The following is a 22,500-nucleotide window of genomic DNA, read 5'->3' on the forward strand; positions in this document are numbered from 1 at the left end:
AAGGAAATGAAGGAGAGAGAACAGGGGAGGTTAAAGAAAATGAAGGGAAGTAAGAGGGTGGGAGAGTGCTCACCTCAGGTGCCACACAGATCGCCCACTTTGGAACAGAGTCTCAATGCATTAAAAATACAATGGACTGTGCCAGCTTGACATTGATTCTTGGGGTTAAACGATTGTGCACTGTGCCTCTGTTCCTCTGAAATCCTTGTTCATAAATTGGCTCTGCTATTGGGTGGGGTATCTCTTTCTGGTCATTTTTGCCGTCTGCATTGGGCCGTCTCTTTTATTTACTATCTAAAACATTCTAGGCTCGAAGGGAATTGAAACGCTTGAAGGAGGAGGCTAGGCGTAAGCATGCAGTTGCTGTCATTTGGGCTTACTGGCTTGGACTGAAGGTACTTCCCCACCCCTTCTTTCTGCCCACCGTGAACTCCTTGAAGCCTAGCACCTACTAACCTTGAGAAAATGATCAGTTATGCTTGCTGATGATCTGCACAGTCTTTACAATGTCATGTTGCCTAATTTCGTTTCTTTTGGGGAACAAACCTGTATACTAATGTTTTCTGATTTTACTGTGGTATATTTGTTCATATAAAGTCACAGTAATGGAGCATCGTTTATCCAGAACACTTTATTATTCAAGTTATATTTTATGTAATCTTGTATGAAGTTCAGTTGTTGGATTTTTTATTCGGTTTTTTTTTTTTTTATTCATGAGACAGTTAAATAGTTGAGCTACAAGCTGACCCACTGTTCACAGTGTCCAACCTGGGGACATTAGGCTTTTGTTTCCCTTTATCTGCCTATTCTGTTCCAGTGATGGCTCTTGGAGCAGAGCTTTCTTCAAAGTGACCATCATTCTAATTGTCCAGCATGGAAACCAAAGGGTTTTGCATAAATGTACAGATTTTGATGAATAAGACCAGCAGTAGGTCAGTCAGGTTGAAGAGACTCAGATGCCATCTAACTTAGGGAGGGTTTATTTCAAAGTGGTGCTTACTGCTTTAGGTAAGGATGCATGTAACTAAATATGACTCTGAACTCTGGAAAACCTTGAGAACACCCTTTAGGCAGTGTAAGGATTCTGTCTTTCTCATCACCATAGGGAACCATCCATATTATTTTTTTGATAATTAGACCCCTTTTTGACACTATTCCTCTTCATTATTTTTACTTTAATACTATAAAAATTCATCTTTTTCTAAATGTAAATATTATCCAGGACACCATTGACTCTTGAATCTGAATAGCAATAGCAGTATCTCTAAACTCTGAACAACTGGCATTTTTTCCTGAAAGTTCAGCCTATAAACTTTTAGTAAATTCACTTTTTTTTGTTATACTGAATATTCATCAAGTAATTTTTGAAGTGAAGTAACTTAAATATGAATTCAAGATGTTCTGTTTTAAGAATTCTGAACAAATTCTGTAACTACTTTTTTTAAAGTCAAAGTTAAGGATTTGATTTCCCATTTTATTCTATTTTGCATTCTGATTTTCATAAAAGGAAGGAACAAACAACTGTGAGTCAGGATTTTTACTCTCTTTAATGCTTTCTACAAGCAACATCACAGTTGACTTCAGTTTTCTGAAATTAACTAACTGCATATGATTTCAAAGATACTTCCATGTTAGGAGTGTGTGCTAGCAACCTATAGACCAAATTCAGTTTGTTAGGTAAATGCTGTTTAGTTTACTGGGCTTGCTCTAGTTACAGCTTTTTTGTTTCCAGTTTGCAACAAAGAAGAAGTATTTTAATATGTTACCATTATTGTTATGAAATAAGATTAAACTTCTTTGAAGTCCAAGAATGTAATAATTTTGTACTTTTTTTTAAGAACTATGTTGAAATTAGCAGTAGTTTTGCCCTCTTAAATGATTTGATTCTTGTGGAATTGATTACAAAGTTTAACATGAAGACTCCTGGGGCCTATGAGGGGAAAGCATTCTGTATGCTGGCATGTTGTCACCAGGCTTTTCCCAAATGCAGCTGTGTTTCAGATAAAAGGACTTGTCCTCTGAATATCAAAGAGCACGATGCCATAAGCTCAATTACAATGACGTTTGACTGAAGATAATAGGACTTCTGGTATATTTCCATCAAACTGCACTTTAATTTCTCTGCTTTCCTATACTACTAGAATTTTAGGAGCCAATCAGTATGTACTATTTTTTCCCCCTTATCCTTTCTAACCTTGTAAGTTTGAGATGTGAAATGGTTATGAATCTAACAACCCCATGGCTAAAGGAGAAATGGTAATAAGTAACACAGAATATGAATAAAAGGAAGACCTGCTCATAGAGTGTAGGCGAGAATTTCAAACTTTAATAATCTGCAGGTATAGGGAATGGGTCTGGCACACAAATGCCCCGAGGAACCAGGTGGGTCACTGGGATGAGGAAGTAGCAGATGGAAGGTGGATTACAAACGATGGGGCCTCCTGTAGCCTAGGGGGGGCCTCCTGCAGCCTGGGGCATGCTTCTCTCTTAGGCAGCAACAGCTACTCCCGTTTACTTAAACTTTGTCATGTGGGAATGGAGCTCACTGTTGCTAGATTAGAAAATTTTAAGAGAAATCCAAAGTTGCAATTCCTATACTTCTTAATGAAAAGGTGTGTGAAACATGTCTCTACAAACTGAGTTTGTTCAGAAGGTTACTAGCTTACAAGCCCTAATGTAGAAATATTTTGAACATATGCAACGAAGCCCAGGAAACTAAAGACAAAAAGATACACAGTGTCTGAATTATTCAAATAGGCTGTTTTGTGAATTCTAAATCTCTTTTATAGGTAGGTGATAGTAAATATTTTAAATATTTTCCCCTCAATTTCAAAATTTAACTCTCATTCATTCAACAAACATTTTATTAATTTGTTAAACATTAGTATGCAAAGTAAATCTGACCATGTAACAAGGCAGAAGTAGGTAAACTAAAACTATAAAGTGATGTCATGAGTATCATGATGGTATTCAGCAGAAAGAATCTGGTGGTAATAGCGATGAGAGAAAAATTAATGCAATTAAGTGGATGATAGTGTTCATTCAAGAGCTTCTTTTTAAATTCTTATTTTTAGTCCCACTATGTTCCCAGTGTACAGTACTAAAGTCCTCTGTTTATATGCAAAGTTTTAAGGTTTTTGGAAACTGAATGCAATTCCTCAAGTATTTTTCCCCTTTTAAGAACAATTTGAAGTGAAAATTACCTTATATGACTTTTTCTGAAATATATTTTGATTTGTGATGAGTTTGCAGCTATGCCTATAAAGTGTTTCTCATTGAATCATCAGGCTCTCTAAAAATTAGTTAAGATTTTAAAAATCAAAACATTCTGATATTATCGCTTTTCATATCTTAAACCCCTTTCCTCTGACTTAAAATCCACTATTTCAATGTTTCAGTTATTTTTACTATATGTAGAAAAGCATTTATAAATTTACTTATTCCATCTATTTTGACTTTTAATAGAGGTGTATCATCTTTGTGGGCATCTTCTGGCCACACATCAAACTCTGTATTCTCTTCTTTTTAAAGGTACGGAGGGAGTACAGAAAGTTCTTCAGAGCCAATGCTGGAAAGAAAATTTATGAATTTACGCTTCAGAGAATTGTAAGTGTATACCTTTTGCATGGCAAATTAGCATTGCTGGATTAACTAGTTAATACCACCAACTCAGGAATAAATGACTAATTTGCTAACAATTAAATTGTAACAGTGACACTGAGATATTGTGACATTTTTATCCTCTCTCTTCAAATTCAGGTAGAATTGTGTCAGAGGGAGTTATTAGTAGCCCAAATATGATTAATAAAATGTTCTTCTTTGACAGAGAGAACGTATTTGGGGGAACATCAACCCAGGAAAGCCAAGTGTTTTCATTCAGGCTACTATAAGAAAAGTACCATAAACTGTGTGGCTTAAACAATAGACATTTACTTCTCACAGTACTAGAGGCTGGGCAGCCCAAGATCAAGATACTAGCATGGTTTGATTCTGGTGAGGACCTTCTCCCCATTTCCTCACATGGTAGAGAGGAAGAGAAGCAAAGTCTTCCCTGTCTCTTCTTATCAGGACACTAATCCCATCCTGAGAGCTCTACCCTCATTACCTTATCTAAGCCTGAATACCTCTGCAAGGGCCCCAGTCTCCTAGTATTATGCCACTGGGGGTTAGGGCTTCGACATAGGAATCTGAGGGGAATGCCAAGATCTTGCCCTTCTAACCTGTCATAAGCAGCTTCGGGGCAAATTTGGAAAACAAGTTAGTGGGTGGTGGGGTGAAGGACAGTGAGGCTGTGCCACTGGATGGATTCTAAAGTTCCCTCTGTCTTCCAGAGGGCATGTCTGTTGTAGTGAACAGGGAAAACTCTGGGGCCAGCTTGCTCAGCCTCTTAGGGATTTATGACTTGAGCAAGTTCCTTAACTTCTGTGAGCCTCATTTTGTCACCTATAAAATGGGGATAATAACAGCACCAATCTCATAGATTTATTGTAAGGATTAAGTTGAAGTAATACTGTAAAGCTGTTATAGAATCTGTAAGATTTGGCCATTAAATACTCGAGAGCAGTGCTGTCCAACAAAACTTTCTAGTGATGAAAATATTCTGTGTCATTGTAGTACAATAGTGTAGCCACTGGCCAGGCCACACTGACTGTTGAGCACTTGAAATGTAAGTAAGTGACAGATGAACTGCATTTTAATTTTTTTTTAATTACTTAAAATTTATATGTAAATAGCCACATACGACTAACTAGAGGCTACCTGTTAAGAAGCTCACTAGTGTTAGCTGGAATCAGTATTAGTGTTAATGGTAAAATCAGTATTAGTGTTAGTATTTTCTCTTAACCGTATTTGATGGAGCTCAGAGTTCTCCAACCAGTAGGAAAAGTAGAAATAGAGACTTTCCAGAAGAGTTACAAAATCTTAATGGAATAAAACTTGTTCCATCTCACTAAAACTCATTTGCTTGATTCTAGTTTATGTTATACAGTGTTTTTTCTGGTATATTTTACTCACTGGTATTTTTGGTCAAACCCAACACAGATGCAGAAATACTTTTTGGAAATGAAAAATAAGATGCCTTCCTTATCTCCAATAGACAAGAATTGGCCATCCAGACCTTATCTATTCTTGGATTCTACTCACAAGGAGCTAAAAAGGATTTTCCACTTGTGGAGGGTAAATCTCTTATTATGTTTTTTAGAGGTTGTTTATATCATATAGTTTGAGTGTCGGAGAAATGTTATGTAAAAGCAAATTCTTACCAAAAATATTCTCCCTCTAGCCTTGAGGAGAATTCCTTGAGGACTCTGGAACCATGCACTGTACTTGGCTTTCTGGGAGAAATCCTAGAGCAGCCAGGTGTTCCCACGACAGGCTCTTCTCACCTGTGGCTGGAAAGGAAGAACATTGGCCACATTGTCTTGTCCTTCCAGATTCCAGTGGCTTTCAAGGGGTGCAGTTTCTTTTGTTTTTCTTTTCATCTTTATCTGAAGGAATATTGCCAGCAATAGAAATAATAAAATTTGACAGTCTTCATAAAATGTAGTTAAATCCTACCAATTGAGTTTTCTTTCTAAGATTCACTGAACTGATACATAGATGTACATGAGAACACACATATTTTAATGGACTGGAAAAAAAAGCTCTAAAATCTCCCGAAAGACATTAAAGAGATTAAAATTTTGCTCTACCTTAATTAAAGGGAAGTGGAAAATCTGTTAGGTAGTACTGCCTTATATTTTGGCTAACTTAATTTTACATGAGAGCCGAACAAGTGATTTAGGTGTTGCTCAGCGTGGAGTACATGGGGTATATTTATAGATGTTGACTTTATTTCAGTAACTTAGTTGACATGTGTGTTATTCATTACATACAAATATCAGGTATAGTAAAATTATTAGATTGAAGGGCTGGTTGGTATTTAGTGACTAATTGGTGGATATGTCTTGTGGGAAACCTACTGCCCAGGACTGTAGGCTTGTTCCCTACCTGAGTCACATTATGTATATAATGACATTTTCATTGATGACTAATGATTGGTACCAGCACAAAATAGGAACTAGATTCTAACTTCTGTTCCCTAAGTTAGTGAGTCATTTTGGCAAGCCTGGGTTTTACTCCATTGGCATAGCTTGAACACTAAATAGTTAGAAATCATCATTTAAAATAAAATTTGTATATATTTCTAAGATAAATTTACATTGTAAATTTCATTTACTTTTCTGAGACTTGCCCAATGGCTTCTGCTGTCCATGGCTTCTGAATCTTACCCTTACCTCCTTTGGATTGGGGGTGGAGAATGAGGTGCATGTGTTTACTACTGAAAGGGGGATAGCCACACTAACATTCCTTATACAGTTGTAGTGGTGGTTTAGTCACAGCTCTAAACTGAATTTCTTAGAGAGTTTATCTAAAAAAAACTGGCCCTGCCCCTCTTGCCATCCCCTTTCTCCTTTCAGTGCAGAATCAGGATGAAGGGGAGATTTCTCAGATCACAGGTACATGCTGTAAAATGGTAATGGGGACTCAAAGCAGTGTTTTCCAAACTACAGGCCATAGCATATGTGTGGGTCAGGAAATCAGGTCACTAGGTTACTACCAGTGTTTTAAAATGAAATCCACTAGGTTAGAAAGTAAAGGAGTGCACAACATGTACAAAGAGTAGTATTATCTTGTGATGCTTTGTGTCCATTGTCTATGTGTGTGTGTATGTGAGGTGTGCCCTGGCTTGTGAGGCACACTGTTTTCCTTACTGTGAGTCCCTGTGAAGAGTGTGCAGCCTCAGGATTGATGGAGAAATGTCCAGCAAGACTCTTATGTGTTTTGAAGAAGTGTCCCAAGTCCCACAATGTATAGTTTTTTATGACATTTTCCACTTCTAAAATCCAGAAAAGAAAAATGCTTTGGCCTTTTAAATGAGTATTTCATACTCATTTACTCTTATTCTTGCTGCTGTTAAGTTGGCTTAGCGTATTTAAGAATGAGTAATGATTTATTTATGTAAATCATGTATTTTTTTTTCTCTTTCCTTCTTTTCATATCTCACAGTGTAAAAAATACAGGGACCAATTCACAGACCAGCAGAAACTTATTTATGAAGAGAAACTAGAAGCCAGTGAACTCTTCAAAGACAAGAAGGCTTTATACCCATCTAGGTAGTATGGCTTTACTTTATCCATAAAAGTCAGTATTTTAAGAATTTCTCAAATATATTTGAGCTCTTTTCTGTAATGGAGTTTGACTTCAGTAATACACAAGAGATTTTTAATTTTATGAATTATTTTATGATCAGCTGGATATGAATACACAAACACATTTGAACAACAGCTTCTACAACGTACTTTAATAACAGGAGGTTACATTTGTTGGTTTTACTCCATTGGCATAGCTTGAACACTAAATAGTTAGAAATCATCATTTAAAATAAAAATTGTATATATTTCTAAGATAAATTTACATCGTAAATTTCATTTACTTTTATGAGACTTGCCCAATTTCTGTTGTCATTATGATGTAATCACTTTTCCAATCTTCCTGCTTTAACAAGCTGCATCAGAAATCTCATTTCTAAGATAAATGAAAAAGTGAGCCAGTGTATCATTTTCTGAGTGTTACTTAAGCACTGGTCTGTGTGGCCTTTGGTCTGCAGACTCATCGGGCATGACATATGTCCTGTGAAGCAAGTTCATTGCCTTTCTACTCAAAAAAAAAAAAAAGGGACATTAATTGCAAGCATGCTAAGTGAAGTCTTTGGTGTTTTTATATCTGAATATTCTTACATCTCCCAAGTTTATCATTTCCCCCCAGAATTCCTGTCCCTTTTTCATCTGGTATTTATAAAAAAGTAGATAGTATAATTTCAAGCCAAATCTATAAAAACTTTTAGCTTCTTCCAAAGAATGGCCTAGAATGCTAAGTATTTTCACATGCATTAACATGTGGTGTGTTTATATTTTCTGTGTCTTTACACACGTTTGAAAGCTCTTCCTTTTAAACAATTAAATGAATTAAGATTATCATTGCTGAACATGAGTTGCCAGATTCATTCAGTTTACATGTTGTAAATGACACACTTCCCTGGTCAGCTGATGTGGCTGCTTGAGGTGCTATATATTCGCTAAGGCAACACAGCATCTGAATCCAGACTTGTCTGGAGTGCCTGCTATATAAAGCATATTCAAGCAGGAAAGTTATCTATATGCTTTCTCCAGCAACTAATTTTATGTGACTTTTTCTGTGTATATTTTAAAATTGTATAGTAACCTTCCTAATTAACATTCCCTCTTCATAAACTGGAGGGAAAAAAATACACAAGAAACAAAGACTCTTAGCACTTTTTATTAAAAATACATTTGAGTATGAACAACAAGAAAAAATATTAATGTCAAAGCAAGTTCTTTTTGGGTAGTTTTACCAGTTTTTAGGGAGGGTGGTGTACTCACCCTATAGCAGTCAGAGGGGTGGAATAATTTACCCTCCCACCACCTCGAAGCAGCAGCCCTTATGCGAGCTGGCCTTTTATATCCTGGTAGCTGTGAAACACTGACCACCTACGTGGATTTTTCTTCCCTGATCTTCTACCCACAACACAAGCATTTAAAGTTGTATTTGCAAATTGCCAGAACTTTATAGCTCAAAATGAAGCCATAGTCTTTAATTGGTGCCTGTGAGGAAACTGCCCTAAGAGAGTTACCGGCAAGTCCTTAGGGAAATTGACATCTTAGTGCTCTGTGCACATTTATGCCTCTTGTAAGAAGTTGTTTATTTGCAAGAAAACTGCTCTGATCTGAATGTTTACCTTTACCGCTTCTGTCCATTCCAGAAGGCCTGATTCTTCTTCTGTATATTGCCTACTTAGAGCCAGAGTTACATGGTAATATTGAGGGCAATGTAGTTTTCTTCTAAAGTGGTTGCTGTGGATCTGTTCTGCCCCAGAAAGCCTATTGAATTTCTTACTCTCTGCAAGAAAATGAAATATTTCTTTGGAGCAGGTGATAGTAATGATTTGTGCTATTTTTCCATTGCCACATATTGTTTAAAGGCATTAATAAATCCTTTGTGGGCAGCTGTTAACTTCATACCAACAGATCAATAGCAAATGCTTTTCCTTCACATGAGCCCATGCACTTGGGTCTCAGCTATTGTTTTGTGAGTGATTTCTACCTTGCTTGTTACATGTGAAGATTTTTATTAAAGTCCTACCTACCAAATGCCATGATTGTTCAAAAAATACATTTGAAATTGGTTTAAAGTTCCATTTCCAACTTATATTTAGGACAGGTGCAAGTACAATATATAAAATTTATAAAATAAATTAATTTTCTTAGGAATGTGTCACTCTCAGAATCAACTGACCTGTTACTTTTTCAGGTAGTACTTGCATTTGAAACCATTTCTAATGTGGGGGAATTTTTTTTCCCATAGTGTTGGGCAGCCATTCCAAGGGGCCTACCTGGAAATCAACAAGAATCCCAAGTATAAGAAACTCAAAGATGCCATTGAAGAAAAGATTATCATTGCTGAAGTTGTGAACAAAATTAACCGTGCTAATGGGAAGGTAAAAAGGCTAGCCCTAAAGACCTGTAAGAGTGTTTATCAGTTGGGACGGTAATCTTTAGTTGTCTGAATGTTCAAATGTGCATCTCATATCTTCAGCAGAGCACGTGTAAAGGGAGCTATTTCCCTTTGCCTGTAAGCTTCAGTGGAATTTTGGTTCTCTGAAATTTTTATGACTTAGAATTTATTACCTCTGTTCTTCAGTGTGTTTTCAGTTTACATAGTGTGCAAGCTGAAAGATACTGGAATAAATTGTGCATGTCTGCAAATAACCAGTGCTTTAAAATCATGGACCATTTCTGATCATTAGTTTTACAGCCTTTTATGTTTTGCTTTGTTTTAGAGTACATCCCGGATTTTCCTCTTAACAAATAATAATCTCCTTCTTGCTGATCAAAAGTCTGGACAAATCAAATCAGAGGTTCCCCTGGTGGACGTGACTAAAGTATCGATGAGCTCACAGAATGATGGCTTCTTTGCTGTCCACCTCAAAGAGGTAAAGGATTAACTATTGATTTGACTGAAAGGTGTCTGCCTTTGTCCAATTTCTCAGCTATTGATTTAAAATTTTCCACATCTGAATAGTCCTATTTCTTGAAGTTTATATATCCTTATGGATTTGCAAATTCTGGCTATATTCACTCCCATTTAAAGTCTCAGGCTTGGTTTTTCAATAACTGAATGATACAAATCACTTTTAGTGACTTTTTCACTTGAGTTCTAATTTCACTGAGTAGCATTTATTTGTATCCACCATAATGTGCATTACTTTGAAATGAATGTGTAGAAATATCAAGATGTTTTAAATTATGCTACCTCTTGTTTCTTCTCTATGCCAAGTTAGTAAATGTCTTCTTGATCATCTTTAATTTGGGGGTTTTTAATCAATGAATACAACTACAATAAAACAACAGCCTAATAATTTTGACATAATGAATTTTTAATGTTCTGTGCTTTTAGCTTAACCAGGACCTCCTCCTGAAGGGAGTGATTAAGAGTGCAGAGTTGGTGTCACGAGCTTTACAGTGACCTTGGCCAAGTCATTTAACTTTCATATGCCTACTTAATTTTTCTTCTCTTTAAAATGGGGAGAATAATAGTACTTACTTCATTAGTGTCATTAAAAGAATTTAATGAGACACTGCGTAAAGTGACTAGCATAGGGCTTGTCAACAGTCACTGAATAAGCAGATGTTAGCACATATTATTCATATTTAGGGACATGCATCTAGCTAGTAGTGCACCTGTCTAGCTGATTCTGAATTTCAGAAAATCCCATAAGCTTAGTTTAGCCCATTTTCCCTACTGTGGATCTTAACCTAAAGGGAGCATATCAAATCCTAAGACAGTGATTCTGAACCTTAATTGCACATTAAAATAATGTTAATGCCCAGGCCATACCCCTACTCCAACCAAATTAGAGTGTATAGGATGAGGCACAAGCATGCTCTGTTTGGAAGCTCCCCAGCTGAGCCCCTCGTGCAGATGAGGTTGAGAGCCACTACCCCAGGACATTGTGGGAAGTGGTGTTGGTCTTACTTTTTTTTAACCAAATCACTGAGGAGTTTTTAAACAGCTCTTTCAGAATGAGTTATAGGTGAGGTCAGTGTTCCTTCAACCTGAATGTGCAAACGGAGCACCCCAGGATCTTGTTCTGCATTCATATTCAGTGGGCCTGCGGTAAGACAGGAGCTTCTGCTTTACTAACAAGCTCCCAGGTGGTGCTGACGGTGCGTCTGATCCGCGGACCAACTTTGGGTGTTAAGGGGTTAGGTAACCTTGCAGAAGTGCTCTGAGCAATTTGGGAGAAATACTGCTTTTGTCCTTTTCGTTTCATTTCCAAGAATGGAATCCAGTAGCTGATGTTTTAAAGGGACTGCAAATAAATTTTCAGCCAAACCTGTAACATGTGCTTCCTAAACTGTCCTTAATTATGATCGTCTGACTCTTGGTTTGTCCACTTAGGGCTCTGAAGCAGCTAGTAAAGGGGACTTTCTCTTCAGCAGTGATCACCTGATCGAAATGGCCACCAAGCTCTATCGGACAACTCTCAGCCAAACCAAACAGAAGCTCAATATTGAAATTTCTGATGAGTATGTTCATGAATTGTTTGAATATACCTTTTCACTTTAAGCTTTTCTTGTTTTTGTTGAGCAATCTGTCCTCATTCTTTTATACACCACTACTTATTAAGTGCCAAGTGTGTGACATGGTAGATGGCTTATCTGGTATTTGTTCTAGTTGAAGGATGGGCAGAAGGCCTTGAGACAGGAGTAAACTTTGTGGTGGTGTGAAATGGTAGCAAAGGACCCTGGAGAGAGAGGCAGGAACCCAGCCATGTAGAGCTTGATAGCTGAGATAAGGAGTTGAGATTTTAGTGAGGTTAATCAAAAGCCATTATGAGCAAGGGTGTGGCATGATCTGACCTATGGTTTTCAAAGATCACTTTGGTTGTAGTGTGCAGAATAACTCTAGGGAGGGGGAGTGGGATACAGTGGGGAGTAGTCAGATTCCAGATGTAATCTGAAGGAAAATAGGAGGATCTATTAGTAGACCGGGTGTTAGGTTTTGTGCCGAAGCCCAAATGGTACCATTTACTGCAATAGATGACACTGGGGAAAGAGGAGCTTTGGGGTGGCTCAGGTAGGATTAAATCAAGAGTGCCATTTTGGATGTGTTATACTTGAGACGCCTTCACTTCTAGACAACTAAAATTACAGGACAGCATTCCATGTTGACAAGGGTTCACTAGTGCTAAGACAGCTAGAAATTTGAAATTTGCTTTTTGTATTTATTTCACATTCAGGCTCTAATTACAGATTCTGATTATTTGCAGGCAGGTTGGAGAATCCCCCCATGTATTAAATCTATTGATAGATTGTTTGAATGACTGAGTTACTATGTTGATTGGTACTTGTTACTTTTCAATAGATTGTTTGCTATTTGCTTACATACATCTTTGCATGTATAGTAAAAATTTGCATAATCAGATTGCTCAGGAAATTATTTTCTGATTAAGATTTTTGCCAGCTTCTTCTATTTCAACTCTTTCTAAAAGTCTTTCTAAAATACCCTTGGGTTCAATGTCCACTCTCACTGTACACCAAGAATGGTATTGAGATTGGGTGGGAGATCCGCCCTTATGTATCCTCTGTATTAGAAATTGCAGTTTGGAGTAAATAACTTTCCTTGTTATGGGGTCCTTTCTTATAAGACAAAGAGTATTAGGAACAAAGGTAATGGCTAGTTGGATTCCAGTCAATTAAGGTTTAACCTGTTAGGACCTGTTAGAGCCTTATTCTCTGTTTAGTTGAAATTTTTCATAACTTGGGATCCTGAGCCTTTGTTTCGGTGGGTCTGGTAATTCCCATTCGTTGTGGGAAGAATTGTGGATCCCAGATGCAGAAGCTCTTGGTATATGGAGGAAGCAACCTCATAGTTGACACTACATTAAGAAGGCCATCTTTATAAAGAAAATCACACCAGCACCCAGGCCACAAAGGCTTGCTACTTTTAATTCTAACATTTCCCAGACTGGTATTCTAAGAATACTGCCTTTGCAGGATGTTAATAGTGATGTGCTGTAAAGAAAGGATTCTCTGGTGGAAATTTACTGTCTTCTTTTACCGCAGCACTTCTCAGAGCCCCTGTAGTCTGGCTGCACATCATGGCTCTCCTGAGGCTCTGGAGGGTGGTACGTAATGTGCTATGTTTCTCATACATAGTCAACCCCTCCGGTGGCTCTCACAGTCTGTGTTCAAGGCACCCAATCACAGAACACGGATGGAGAGGTTTGTTTCTGGGTGGCCGGGACACTGCTGTGGCACAGGGAAGGGTGTGACGTTCTGGGCATGTAAGCTGTCAGTAAACAGGCTTGATTGAATGAAGATTTATAAGATGGCCATGTGAAGAAAACATTTTGTAGCATTATAAATCAGTCCATAGGACTTTACCTTCTGCAATTCCTAGTTGTTGCTTGGTCTCATAAAAATACAGTATCTAATGGAACCTTGAATAGCGCCTGCTGTCTGTTATCCAGACAACACAGAAGCTATAGCACAGCAGGGTTCCTCTATAACTTCTTAGCGTGGATTATACACCTCCTTGGAGCATTTGAAATTTGAACAACATTTTACAAAGTCATGGGGAGGAATCGCTCTGATGTATTTTTTCAGCCCTAAGTGGCTTTGGTCCACCTCACTGCTGGCTGGGTGTGCAGACTAGTGCTGTAAACAGCATGCAGTTCAGTGACAGAACCTTCCTCAGTACATCCTTTTCAGAAGTTGAAGGAGTAATTCTGACAAACCTAATCTCCATGGTCATCCGGGTAAGCTGGATGCCAGTTTACAAGAGACAACTCAAGTCCCTTTCAGTCAGAGCAGTTTTAACCTGCACACGTCGAAGTAAGAATTGAAGTCATTGAGAGACTCAGCTGCTTTGTAATTCCCAGTACTTCACATCCCAAACTGTTCAATCTGTAAATAAATTGCATTTTAAAGATAACCTTAAATAAGAAGCATAGTTTTTCTAAAAAAGAAGTCTTGGATATATTGGAAACTAAAGTGAATTCAGTAAACATTTTAAGTATTCGTGTGTATATATGTATACACACACATAATACACAGACACACATATATCATTTAAGTTGTACAATTATTTTCTGGATATTTTAAATCCAAACAACTCATCTACAGTCTTTTCACTGTGAAATTCTAACCACTACTGAAGGTGTGAATTAATGCATTTGACATTATTGTTGCTGGAGTTCAACTCTCTGATTCTCTATGTCCTTACTGTGGGCCATACTTCAGTTTTCTCTTTTATGTACTAGAGATAAATGATTGTGCTTACCTCATAGGATTGTTTTAAAGTTGAGTTAATATGTACAACTGAGAGCAGCGTGGTGCATGGTAAACACTCAATACATTTTAGCTATTACTGTTATTTCTAGAGCGCATTGCAAGATCATGAACTGTGAACGTGGAGCCAGTCAATGTATACTCACATAATTGGGAAAATAAATTGTTGTACTTTCATTACACTATTGGTCTTTGAAAATTAAAGTGCAAAGTATTTGATTTTTTAAGTGTATTTGTGTTCAATTTGAAAGATTCTTTTTTTTTTCTTTGAGACACATAGACGTAAGTATATATGCTGGAGAGATACCTTTAAATGGGCGACTTTGGAACTACATCTCCATTTTTCAGTGCTTTCAAAGTGAAAAGAAACAACCCACCTAAAAGCTCAAAAATATTGTCATGTTAAAGCAGCATTGGAAGCTTATGTGTCCACTTCACTCCAATAGATAGTGTTGGCAAAACGTGATCTCCTTAGACCTTGAAACTGAGACTGAGATGTGCAGAGCAGAGCTATTTCAATCATTGATGCTATTGTGAATACCAGTGAACATGCAATCTGTCACAAGAGTGACTCACCTAATTATATGCTGATAACTCAGAAAACTATTCCCTGAGAAACATACTGACAACATGGTAACATTTTACTGATTCTGATGGTGGAGAGGAAAGAGCACTGGCTTTGAGATGGGCAAGCCCAGGTTTTGTTCCTGCCCTGCTGCTCCCCTGCCTTCGCAGTGACAGTGTCCTTGAGGGCAGCGACCTCATTTCATACATCTGGTGTCCCTCACTGCACTCAGCCCAGGAGAAGCTGGTCTGTTTGTTGTAGGAAGCTGTGACGAATAATCTTGTGGACAGCACTTGGCCCTGATGGTCTGTGAAAGGGAAGATTTTGACTAGAATATGGTTTCCCACAGTGTACCACATGTACCTCTAAGAGATAGCTTTAGGTATACACTGATAGACTTTAAAAATGTTACAGTTATATATATATATATATATATATATATATATATATATATATATATATTTTTTTTTTTTTTTTTAATCGATATTTAAAAATGTAAGTAAGTGGCAGATCAAACTCATGATTTTATCATTTTTATTATATAGGCCATAGCTATGTTGAAGAACATTTATTTAGGCTCGGGTAACTTGGCACAGTGTGTGGATATGATAAAAATGGTGTAAGAAGTCTGAGTTACCAATATTTGGAAACCATAGAATGGAGGGTCTCGAGACCCGTTCCTTTTCTGAAATTCTTTGTTTCATTTCCTCAATTTGTTGATAATTTAATAGGATCCTTCCCCCAGTTTATATTTTTGCTCTGTAAAAGTGTAGACAAAAGGAAAAGTGGATGTTGGTTTTTCCATTTGAATGAAACATGGAAATAATTATCTGTAGCTCTTCCTACCTTACTGGAATACGGCGAGGCGCTGAGGTCCAGTTTACATAGGGGTTGGTGATGAAGGCTGGAAGTAAAACGCAGTGAGCTACCTGATTATATTTGTCTGTATGGAAGTGCTAATGGGAATGGGAAGACTTGCCGAGATCAATGTCCATGAAAAACAAGCTAGTGTTGGTGTCATCATCATCAGCTGTTTGGTGCGTACTTTTCTTTAATTTGTCTTACTCATTCCTCCTAGGTTCCTGGTGCAGTTCAGACAGGACAAAGTATGTGTGAAGTTTATTCAGGGCAACCAGAAAAATGGGAGTGTCCCAACGTGCAAACGAAAAAACAACCGTCTCCTTGAAGTTGCTGTTCCTTAACTGGCACCCCCTCTCCGCTTTCACGGACTTATGTCTTTGTAATAGTGCAATTGGGTTTGCTTTCGTTTGGGGCCCATTGTGTGTTTGGGAATCCCCAAAGGCTAATACTGTTAGAGTCCTTTGGCAAAATAAAAATATTTGACTAATCAGTTTTTTATTACTGGAATAGTTTTAACCCTTAAAGTACACAATCTGTCCTGGGACAGGATTGTAGAAACTAACAGTGTCTGTGCCATACCATACCTGTTCTTTGTTTAGTCATCATTAGTCATCATGTACCCTAAATCAACATATTACTCATAAATCATTAATATTTCTAAGTATAGGAAATGGTCTTAAATGATAGTACATTCATGCCTCCAATATTTATTGAATGCCTACTCCATGCGAGGCACTGTGCTAGATGGTATGGAAACTTAGGAGCCTTTTTTTGTTTTTATAGGGCCATTGCATTCTAGTTGGTTTGTGCTGGCTTTACTGGCGCTGAGAGATTTTGAAAATGTTGAGACCAGACCAGTACCTGCTGATGATGAACAGCATTATTAGTAACCCTGTAGTCTGATCTTTTGACAAAAAGTACTTCAAGAAGGGCTGGTCCTAGGAAGTAGAAATATATAACTGGGTAAAATGCCATTACATGCGATTTCTATTTGAAAAGGGGAAACTGACATTTGAACAGTACTTTTAATTTGCTTAAATCTCTTATAACTGCTTTTCACCATAGAAAACGGAGTCATTCTTATTTTAGAAAAAGTGACAGAAGCAGTCCAGTAAGATTATATTTTCCTGTTTCTGGTAAACATCATATATGATCCTACATATGCTGATATCTGCAGAATTTTCACCCTAATTTGTGCAAATATTATTTTAAACAGCTAATACAGTTTAGGGCTGAAAGTCTTTAGGGTGGTGGTATGGTAAGCGTTCTGTACAATGTGCAATAAACATCCAAGATCTTTCTTGAAAGTTTTATTTATAATAACACTTTTTCATATGAGAGGTGATTAGTACAGGCTGCATACTTAAGTCAAGGATCAAAATTGTTTGTGTTAATTTGAAGGGCTTTTTTTTTTTCTTTCAAATTTACGGTAAGGGTTCATTTTGGAAACTGCATTTTAAACTTTGGAGTCAAACTGTTTCTTATTTGGGAGGATAATTAATATACATTGGTATGTTAAATAATAAAACCGTTATAATTTGGTGCCATTTCCTGAATCACAACTGTATTTTTATATTTCAAGCTATTTTCTTATGTTGTATGTTGATGTATTGTTGCACAGTAAGGCTTTACAATCCAGACATTATATGTTCTCTGTGTAATTGAATTTCACTTACCTTTTTATAAACCAGAAACATTCATTGTAAGTATTTTCTGGAGATTTTCTTTTAATTTTTGTACTTAAAAAATATTGCTCCTATAAAGAAATTCTCAGAAGCCTTTGTGTTTATTGGTGCAGGCAGAGGATACCATTACTTTCTTCTAGTCTTTCCAACACATACGTAAAGCAGTTGATTGATGGTTCCTGAAATAGGTGAGTAGAAGTTTGGAACTGGAATATTTTTTAAATATGTTTGTGAAGATGTGTAATTCATTCACATTGTTCAACATACAAATAAGAATAAAAAGATATATAATACAAATTCTTCCCCCCATCAGTCACCTATCTGCTTAGTTTCCATGCCCCCCTCCAAAAGTTAACCATTATTTTTAGTTGCTTTGTATTATTTTATGCATATGCTTAAAACAGGAAATGAAGATATAGATTCTATCTTCCTCCTGCTTTAGTAGACAGAAGCTAATATTACAGATATTATTGTTCACTTTGCCTTTTCACTCTTCATTCTTTTTATAGTGTAGAGTCTCCCATTTTATGGATGCATACAGTGTGTTTATCCAGAGTCTCCTACTGATTATCATTGGATTGTTTCCTGAATGGAAGTTTAAGTCCAGGATGGAGAAGACCGATATTCCAGGGATATACTCGTTACATTTTCCCAAAAACTCACTTGCAGATTGTTTGCTATCATGATTAGCAGTGATAAGTTTTCCAGAGTTTATTTCCAATAGAGAAACAGTTTAATCTCAAACTTCATGATAGGTGTTCTGCAAGGATTTAAAAATATCTCTATAGAGCCTTTTAAATGAAAATATGTGTACATATCCATCCATCCCTTGCAGTTTTGTCACTGAAGTATTCAATAATTTTTGGTCATGAAATTCATTCTGGGTGGGGTAACTTGGTGGAAAAGGTTTCTGAACTTAGCAAGAGGGCTTCCTCACGTACCAGGGTGGAATTTTCCCCTTGAGAGTTCCCTAGGCCAAGCTAGCCAGCAGGGGAGAGCATCCTTGAAAAATATAATTAGAAGTGAGAGTTCTTAGTAGTTCAGATGCAGGTAGTGATGCCTCCTTTCTGTAGGGATCAAACTAGCAATTAAGGAAAAAGTAATTGCTAAAAGCAATTACTTAGAGATTTTTAGCTTAGAAATAGAATATTAAGCCCTGGTTTTCAATCCTGAGGTTAGAGTTGACTGCCTCTGGAGCAACCTAAACCGTTTGCTTGTTGCACACCCTTCACATTCAACTGGGGAAAACAGCAGGAGCCTGAACACACTGGAAATGAGCAGAGAGCCACCACCCTCCATGTGACTTGCTGCAGAGCAGTGTTTCCGAGAACATCACCAAGTCAGCCTGGGCAAAAAATCACAAGGAAAGTTTATTTTAAAAAACAAAACAAATAAACCAGAAAAACCATGCAGATTGCTGGGACATACCCTTTCCAAATGAATCAGAGTATCTGGAATGGAGTTTGAAAATAGTCACTTTAAGGAAAATCTCCAGTGATCAGGCATGTTGAAGTTCAAGAACAACCAAGAAAAATATCAGAGCTTCTCGTAGCTACACACAAGCATCTGCCTTAACAAGTCCTGCAGGGGTGACTGATGTACACGCGGCTCAGCACTGGCCTAGGGCTTTTCTGCAGCTACACATGGCATTGTTGGCCAGGCCTGCCCATGCTGCCCACTCACCCCAACTAGATTGCCCGACTAGAGGTTACTGGTAAACTGTAACAGTGTCGCATTGTAGCAGGTGAGCAACCAACACTTCATCTCTGAATATCTGTCACTGTCCTACAATGGAAAATTAAAGGATTATTGGCACTCCAGATTTCCAAGGTACCCTGGCCCGGTTGTCATTCCCAGCCACTACATGGTTGCCCATTTCCTGAGTGACCTAGCTGTACACTAACATGTGCTTGAAAGAAGTAAGCAGGTACCAAACAAGTACCAAAAATCAGACCACAGTAGTTGCCAAGTTTGCAGTCAGTGTGGTTGACACAGTTATTACTGACCTTGACTTCTGAGGAACGTGGAAAAGTTACTCTCTAATAGACTGGTTACAGTTTTGTATTTCACACTGTTGGAATAATAACCCGGACCCAGTACTCGGATGGAAGAAATTCAGCTCAAGTTTGAATAGCCTTTGCCCCGTGCCCCAGGGCTTATGGGGTGTGTCTCTAATGCTAAAGCAGGGCCAACAGTTCCGAGAATCATAAGCACATCCTCAGTATTGAGAATTTGTCTGAAATCTAAGACAATAAATTGTTTTATTACACCATTTCAATTAATATGCTGAGTGAGAACTCTCAAGTTCATGTAATTAAGCATAATTATGATCATTAGAACATGGTTTAAAATTCTTTTCCAAATGTAATAGACATCAGAGGGTTTTTTTTCTCCTTTTTTATATGCTTTTTTTTCATGTAATAGGTATTTTAGGTTCTAAGATACTCAACTAACAGGCACTCTTTTTGAAATGGTGTATGTCTTTGTGGAAGGATTTAATACATTCCTGAATGTATCTACCAAGTGTTTACCAGGCATTGTAGTAAGAGCCTTTGTTTTTAAGTGGGGCATTGTTTCTCCATTAATACTGCAGCACTCTCAGGCGCAGGGGATAGAAAGGAAGAGGACAGAAGAGTCCTGTTCCTCTTCTTTCTTCCTGGTGAGAGAAACAGCTGTGAGTTTTCATTGCCCATCTGAAGATGTGATGTAAGGAAGCTCCTGCTACCATTGGAGGTGCTCCCTCTGGCTCTCATGTTGACCATTCCGTCGCATGCGTCATGTCAGGTTCTGGTTAGTTAAACCTAAGGAAGCCGTGGCCTTGATAGCCTGGTGCTTGCTTTCTGGTCTCATCAGCCTCTATTTCAACAGCCTTCAGTAGAAAATTAATTGTTTTTGAGTTGGTTTCCCCCAGATCTTAGAATTGTTTGCCTTAATTCTCTTTGGTTTGAAGATCGTTTAAAAAATCTGGAGTACAATACAGCATAAACTACAATCTCTTCCTCATTAACTTTTTTATTTTTTTAGCTGGCATGGTGGCCAGATCTCCTCTGCTCAGTTTCATAAAATTCAACAAAAATCTGCCTTTGTAACCAAGGAAAATAGTCTCAGCTTCTTAGCATTTAAGAACGAAACTGGGAGCGCAGTTTAATTCCATGTTCACCCAAATTCTTGGCAGTACTGAGATAAAGAAACATCAACTAGCCACCTTATGGATTTTGTCCAGTTTTAAGATATAATTGACATATATTGTATTTAGGTGTGCAACATAGTGATTTGACATATATATATATATAGCAAAATAGCCGTAAGTTTAGTTAACGGTTGTCACCACACAGTTATAATTTTTTTCCTTATAATGAGAATTTTTAAGATTTACTCTCTCAGGTCATGTCACTGTATACTCATCCTAACTTTACTTTTTTCTTTTTTCTCTCTTCCTTTTTCCTTCCCTCCCTTTCTTTCTCTCAACAGTAAATGGATCTGGCATATTGTCTTTAAAAATACTAATGTTAATGACATAGACATCAGAAATATACACAAACCAGAAATGTACCTATCTAAGAATTTTTGCAAAGTGAACATAACTATGTAACTAGCACCCAAAACAAGAACCCTAGAGGTAGCCCCCAGAGGTCGCCTTTTCCATCCTGGTCATAATCCCCCACGAAAGTAACTTCTCTCTTATTTTCTGGTGCCAGATACTAACTTGGTCCATGTTTTTACTTCATATAGTTGAGTCATATGGTATATGCTTTTACTCCTTCCTCTTTCATTCAACATGAGAATTGTGAAATTCATTCTTGTATGTAGCTAAAGTTTGTTCTCCTGGCTATATAATATTTCATCATGTGGGTAAAACTACAATTTTGTAATCCATTTTGTTGTTGACAGGCATTTGACTATTATGCATAGTGCTGCTGCAAACATTGTTGTATACGTCTTTTGGCAATCTTCTGTAGACATTTCTGCCAGGTATATACCAAGCAGTAGTGCTGCTGTCTCATGGGACAAGCATGTTCAGTTTTGGCCGTCCTATCAAACTGACTTCCAAAGGAACTGTACCAGTATGCCCCTGCCCCACCGCTCCCCAGCAGTTAGTCTATGTCCTTGACACACCTGGTACGAGTCTTTCATTTTGGACCCTCTGATGGATCTTAGCTTTAATTTGCATTTTCCTGATGATGAGCTCAGATGCTTTTCAATATTGGCAAATTGTGCACATTCAAGTATTTTTGCCATTTTTTCTGTTGGGGTTGTCTTTTTGGTTTGCAATTGTATTTTGGATACAAGACCTTTATGAGATAATCCATGTGTCGTGTATCTTCTTACAGACCGTGGCTACCTTTTTACTCTCTTACAAGTATCTTCTGATGAACAGACAATCCATTATTATGTATTCCAGTTTACCAGTACTTCCCTTTAGGGTTAGTACTTTCAGTTACCTGTTTAAGAAATACTTGTTTGCCCAGTGTTACAAATATACTTTTTTCTTAAATGCTATATTCTTTTGCCTTTCACACTTAGCTCTTTAATCTATGGAACTGATTTTTTTTTGAATGATGTAAACTAGGGAGTCAAGATTCTTTTTTATTCCATATGGATATTTAGTGGACCTGGCACCCTTTATTTAAAGAAAAGGGCATCCTTGCCCCACTGTACTGTTTCTAGATTCTTCTATTTATTTATCTTTGTGTCAATACTAAACAAATATTATAGTTTTGGAACATGTTGGCATTTAGAAGTGAAACTCATAACTCATTTAGAGGTTCTACACTCTTGTGATAGGAGGGAGGAAAATATTAAAACTAATAAACACATTTTCAGGTATTGAAGTAGTGAAAGTTTGAGTTATAAAAATACGAACATAAAATTAGCCCTTTTCTTTAGTCACAGGGATTTGGGCTTGGGAGCTCCTAATAGAATAATATGGGGGAAATATTAAATGTTTGCTTGAATTAAATTAACAATTTCTAAT

General features: G+C 37.3%; 1 protein-coding gene across 6 annotated transcripts in view; it reads left to right on the forward strand.

Moving 5' to 3' along the window:
* Positions 1–17,546, forward strand: part of MYO1B (myosin IB) — a 161,706-nt gene extending 144,160 nt beyond the window's left edge. For 5 of the 6 annotated variants that reach the window (XM_037009122.2, XM_073218397.1, XM_037009120.2 and 2 more), the window contains 8 exons: positions 309–395; positions 3,532–3,606; positions 5,041–5,175; positions 7,048–7,154; positions 9,424–9,556; positions 9,899–10,051; positions 11,521–11,648; positions 16,058–17,546. In XM_037009122.2, coding sequence (XP_036865017.1) covers positions 309–395; positions 3,532–3,606; positions 5,041–5,175; positions 7,048–7,154; positions 9,424–9,556; positions 9,899–10,051; positions 11,521–11,648; positions 16,058–16,181 — 942 coding nt within the window. In that variant the 3' untranslated portion in view covers positions 16,182–17,546. The remainder of the gene's footprint in view (positions 1–308; positions 396–3,531; positions 3,607–5,040; positions 5,176–7,047; positions 7,155–9,423; positions 9,557–9,898; positions 10,052–11,520; positions 11,649–16,057) is intronic. The other variant, XM_073218396.1, reaches the window with a different exon arrangement.
* The last annotated feature ends 4,954 nt before the right edge of the window (positions 17,547–22,500 follow it).

Source organism: Manis javanica, chromosome 12 (genome assembly GCF_040802235.1).
Source record: "Manis javanica isolate MJ-LG chromosome 12, MJ_LKY, whole genome shotgun sequence".
Lineage (NCBI taxonomy): Eukaryota > Metazoa > Chordata > Mammalia > Pholidota > Manidae > Manis > Manis javanica.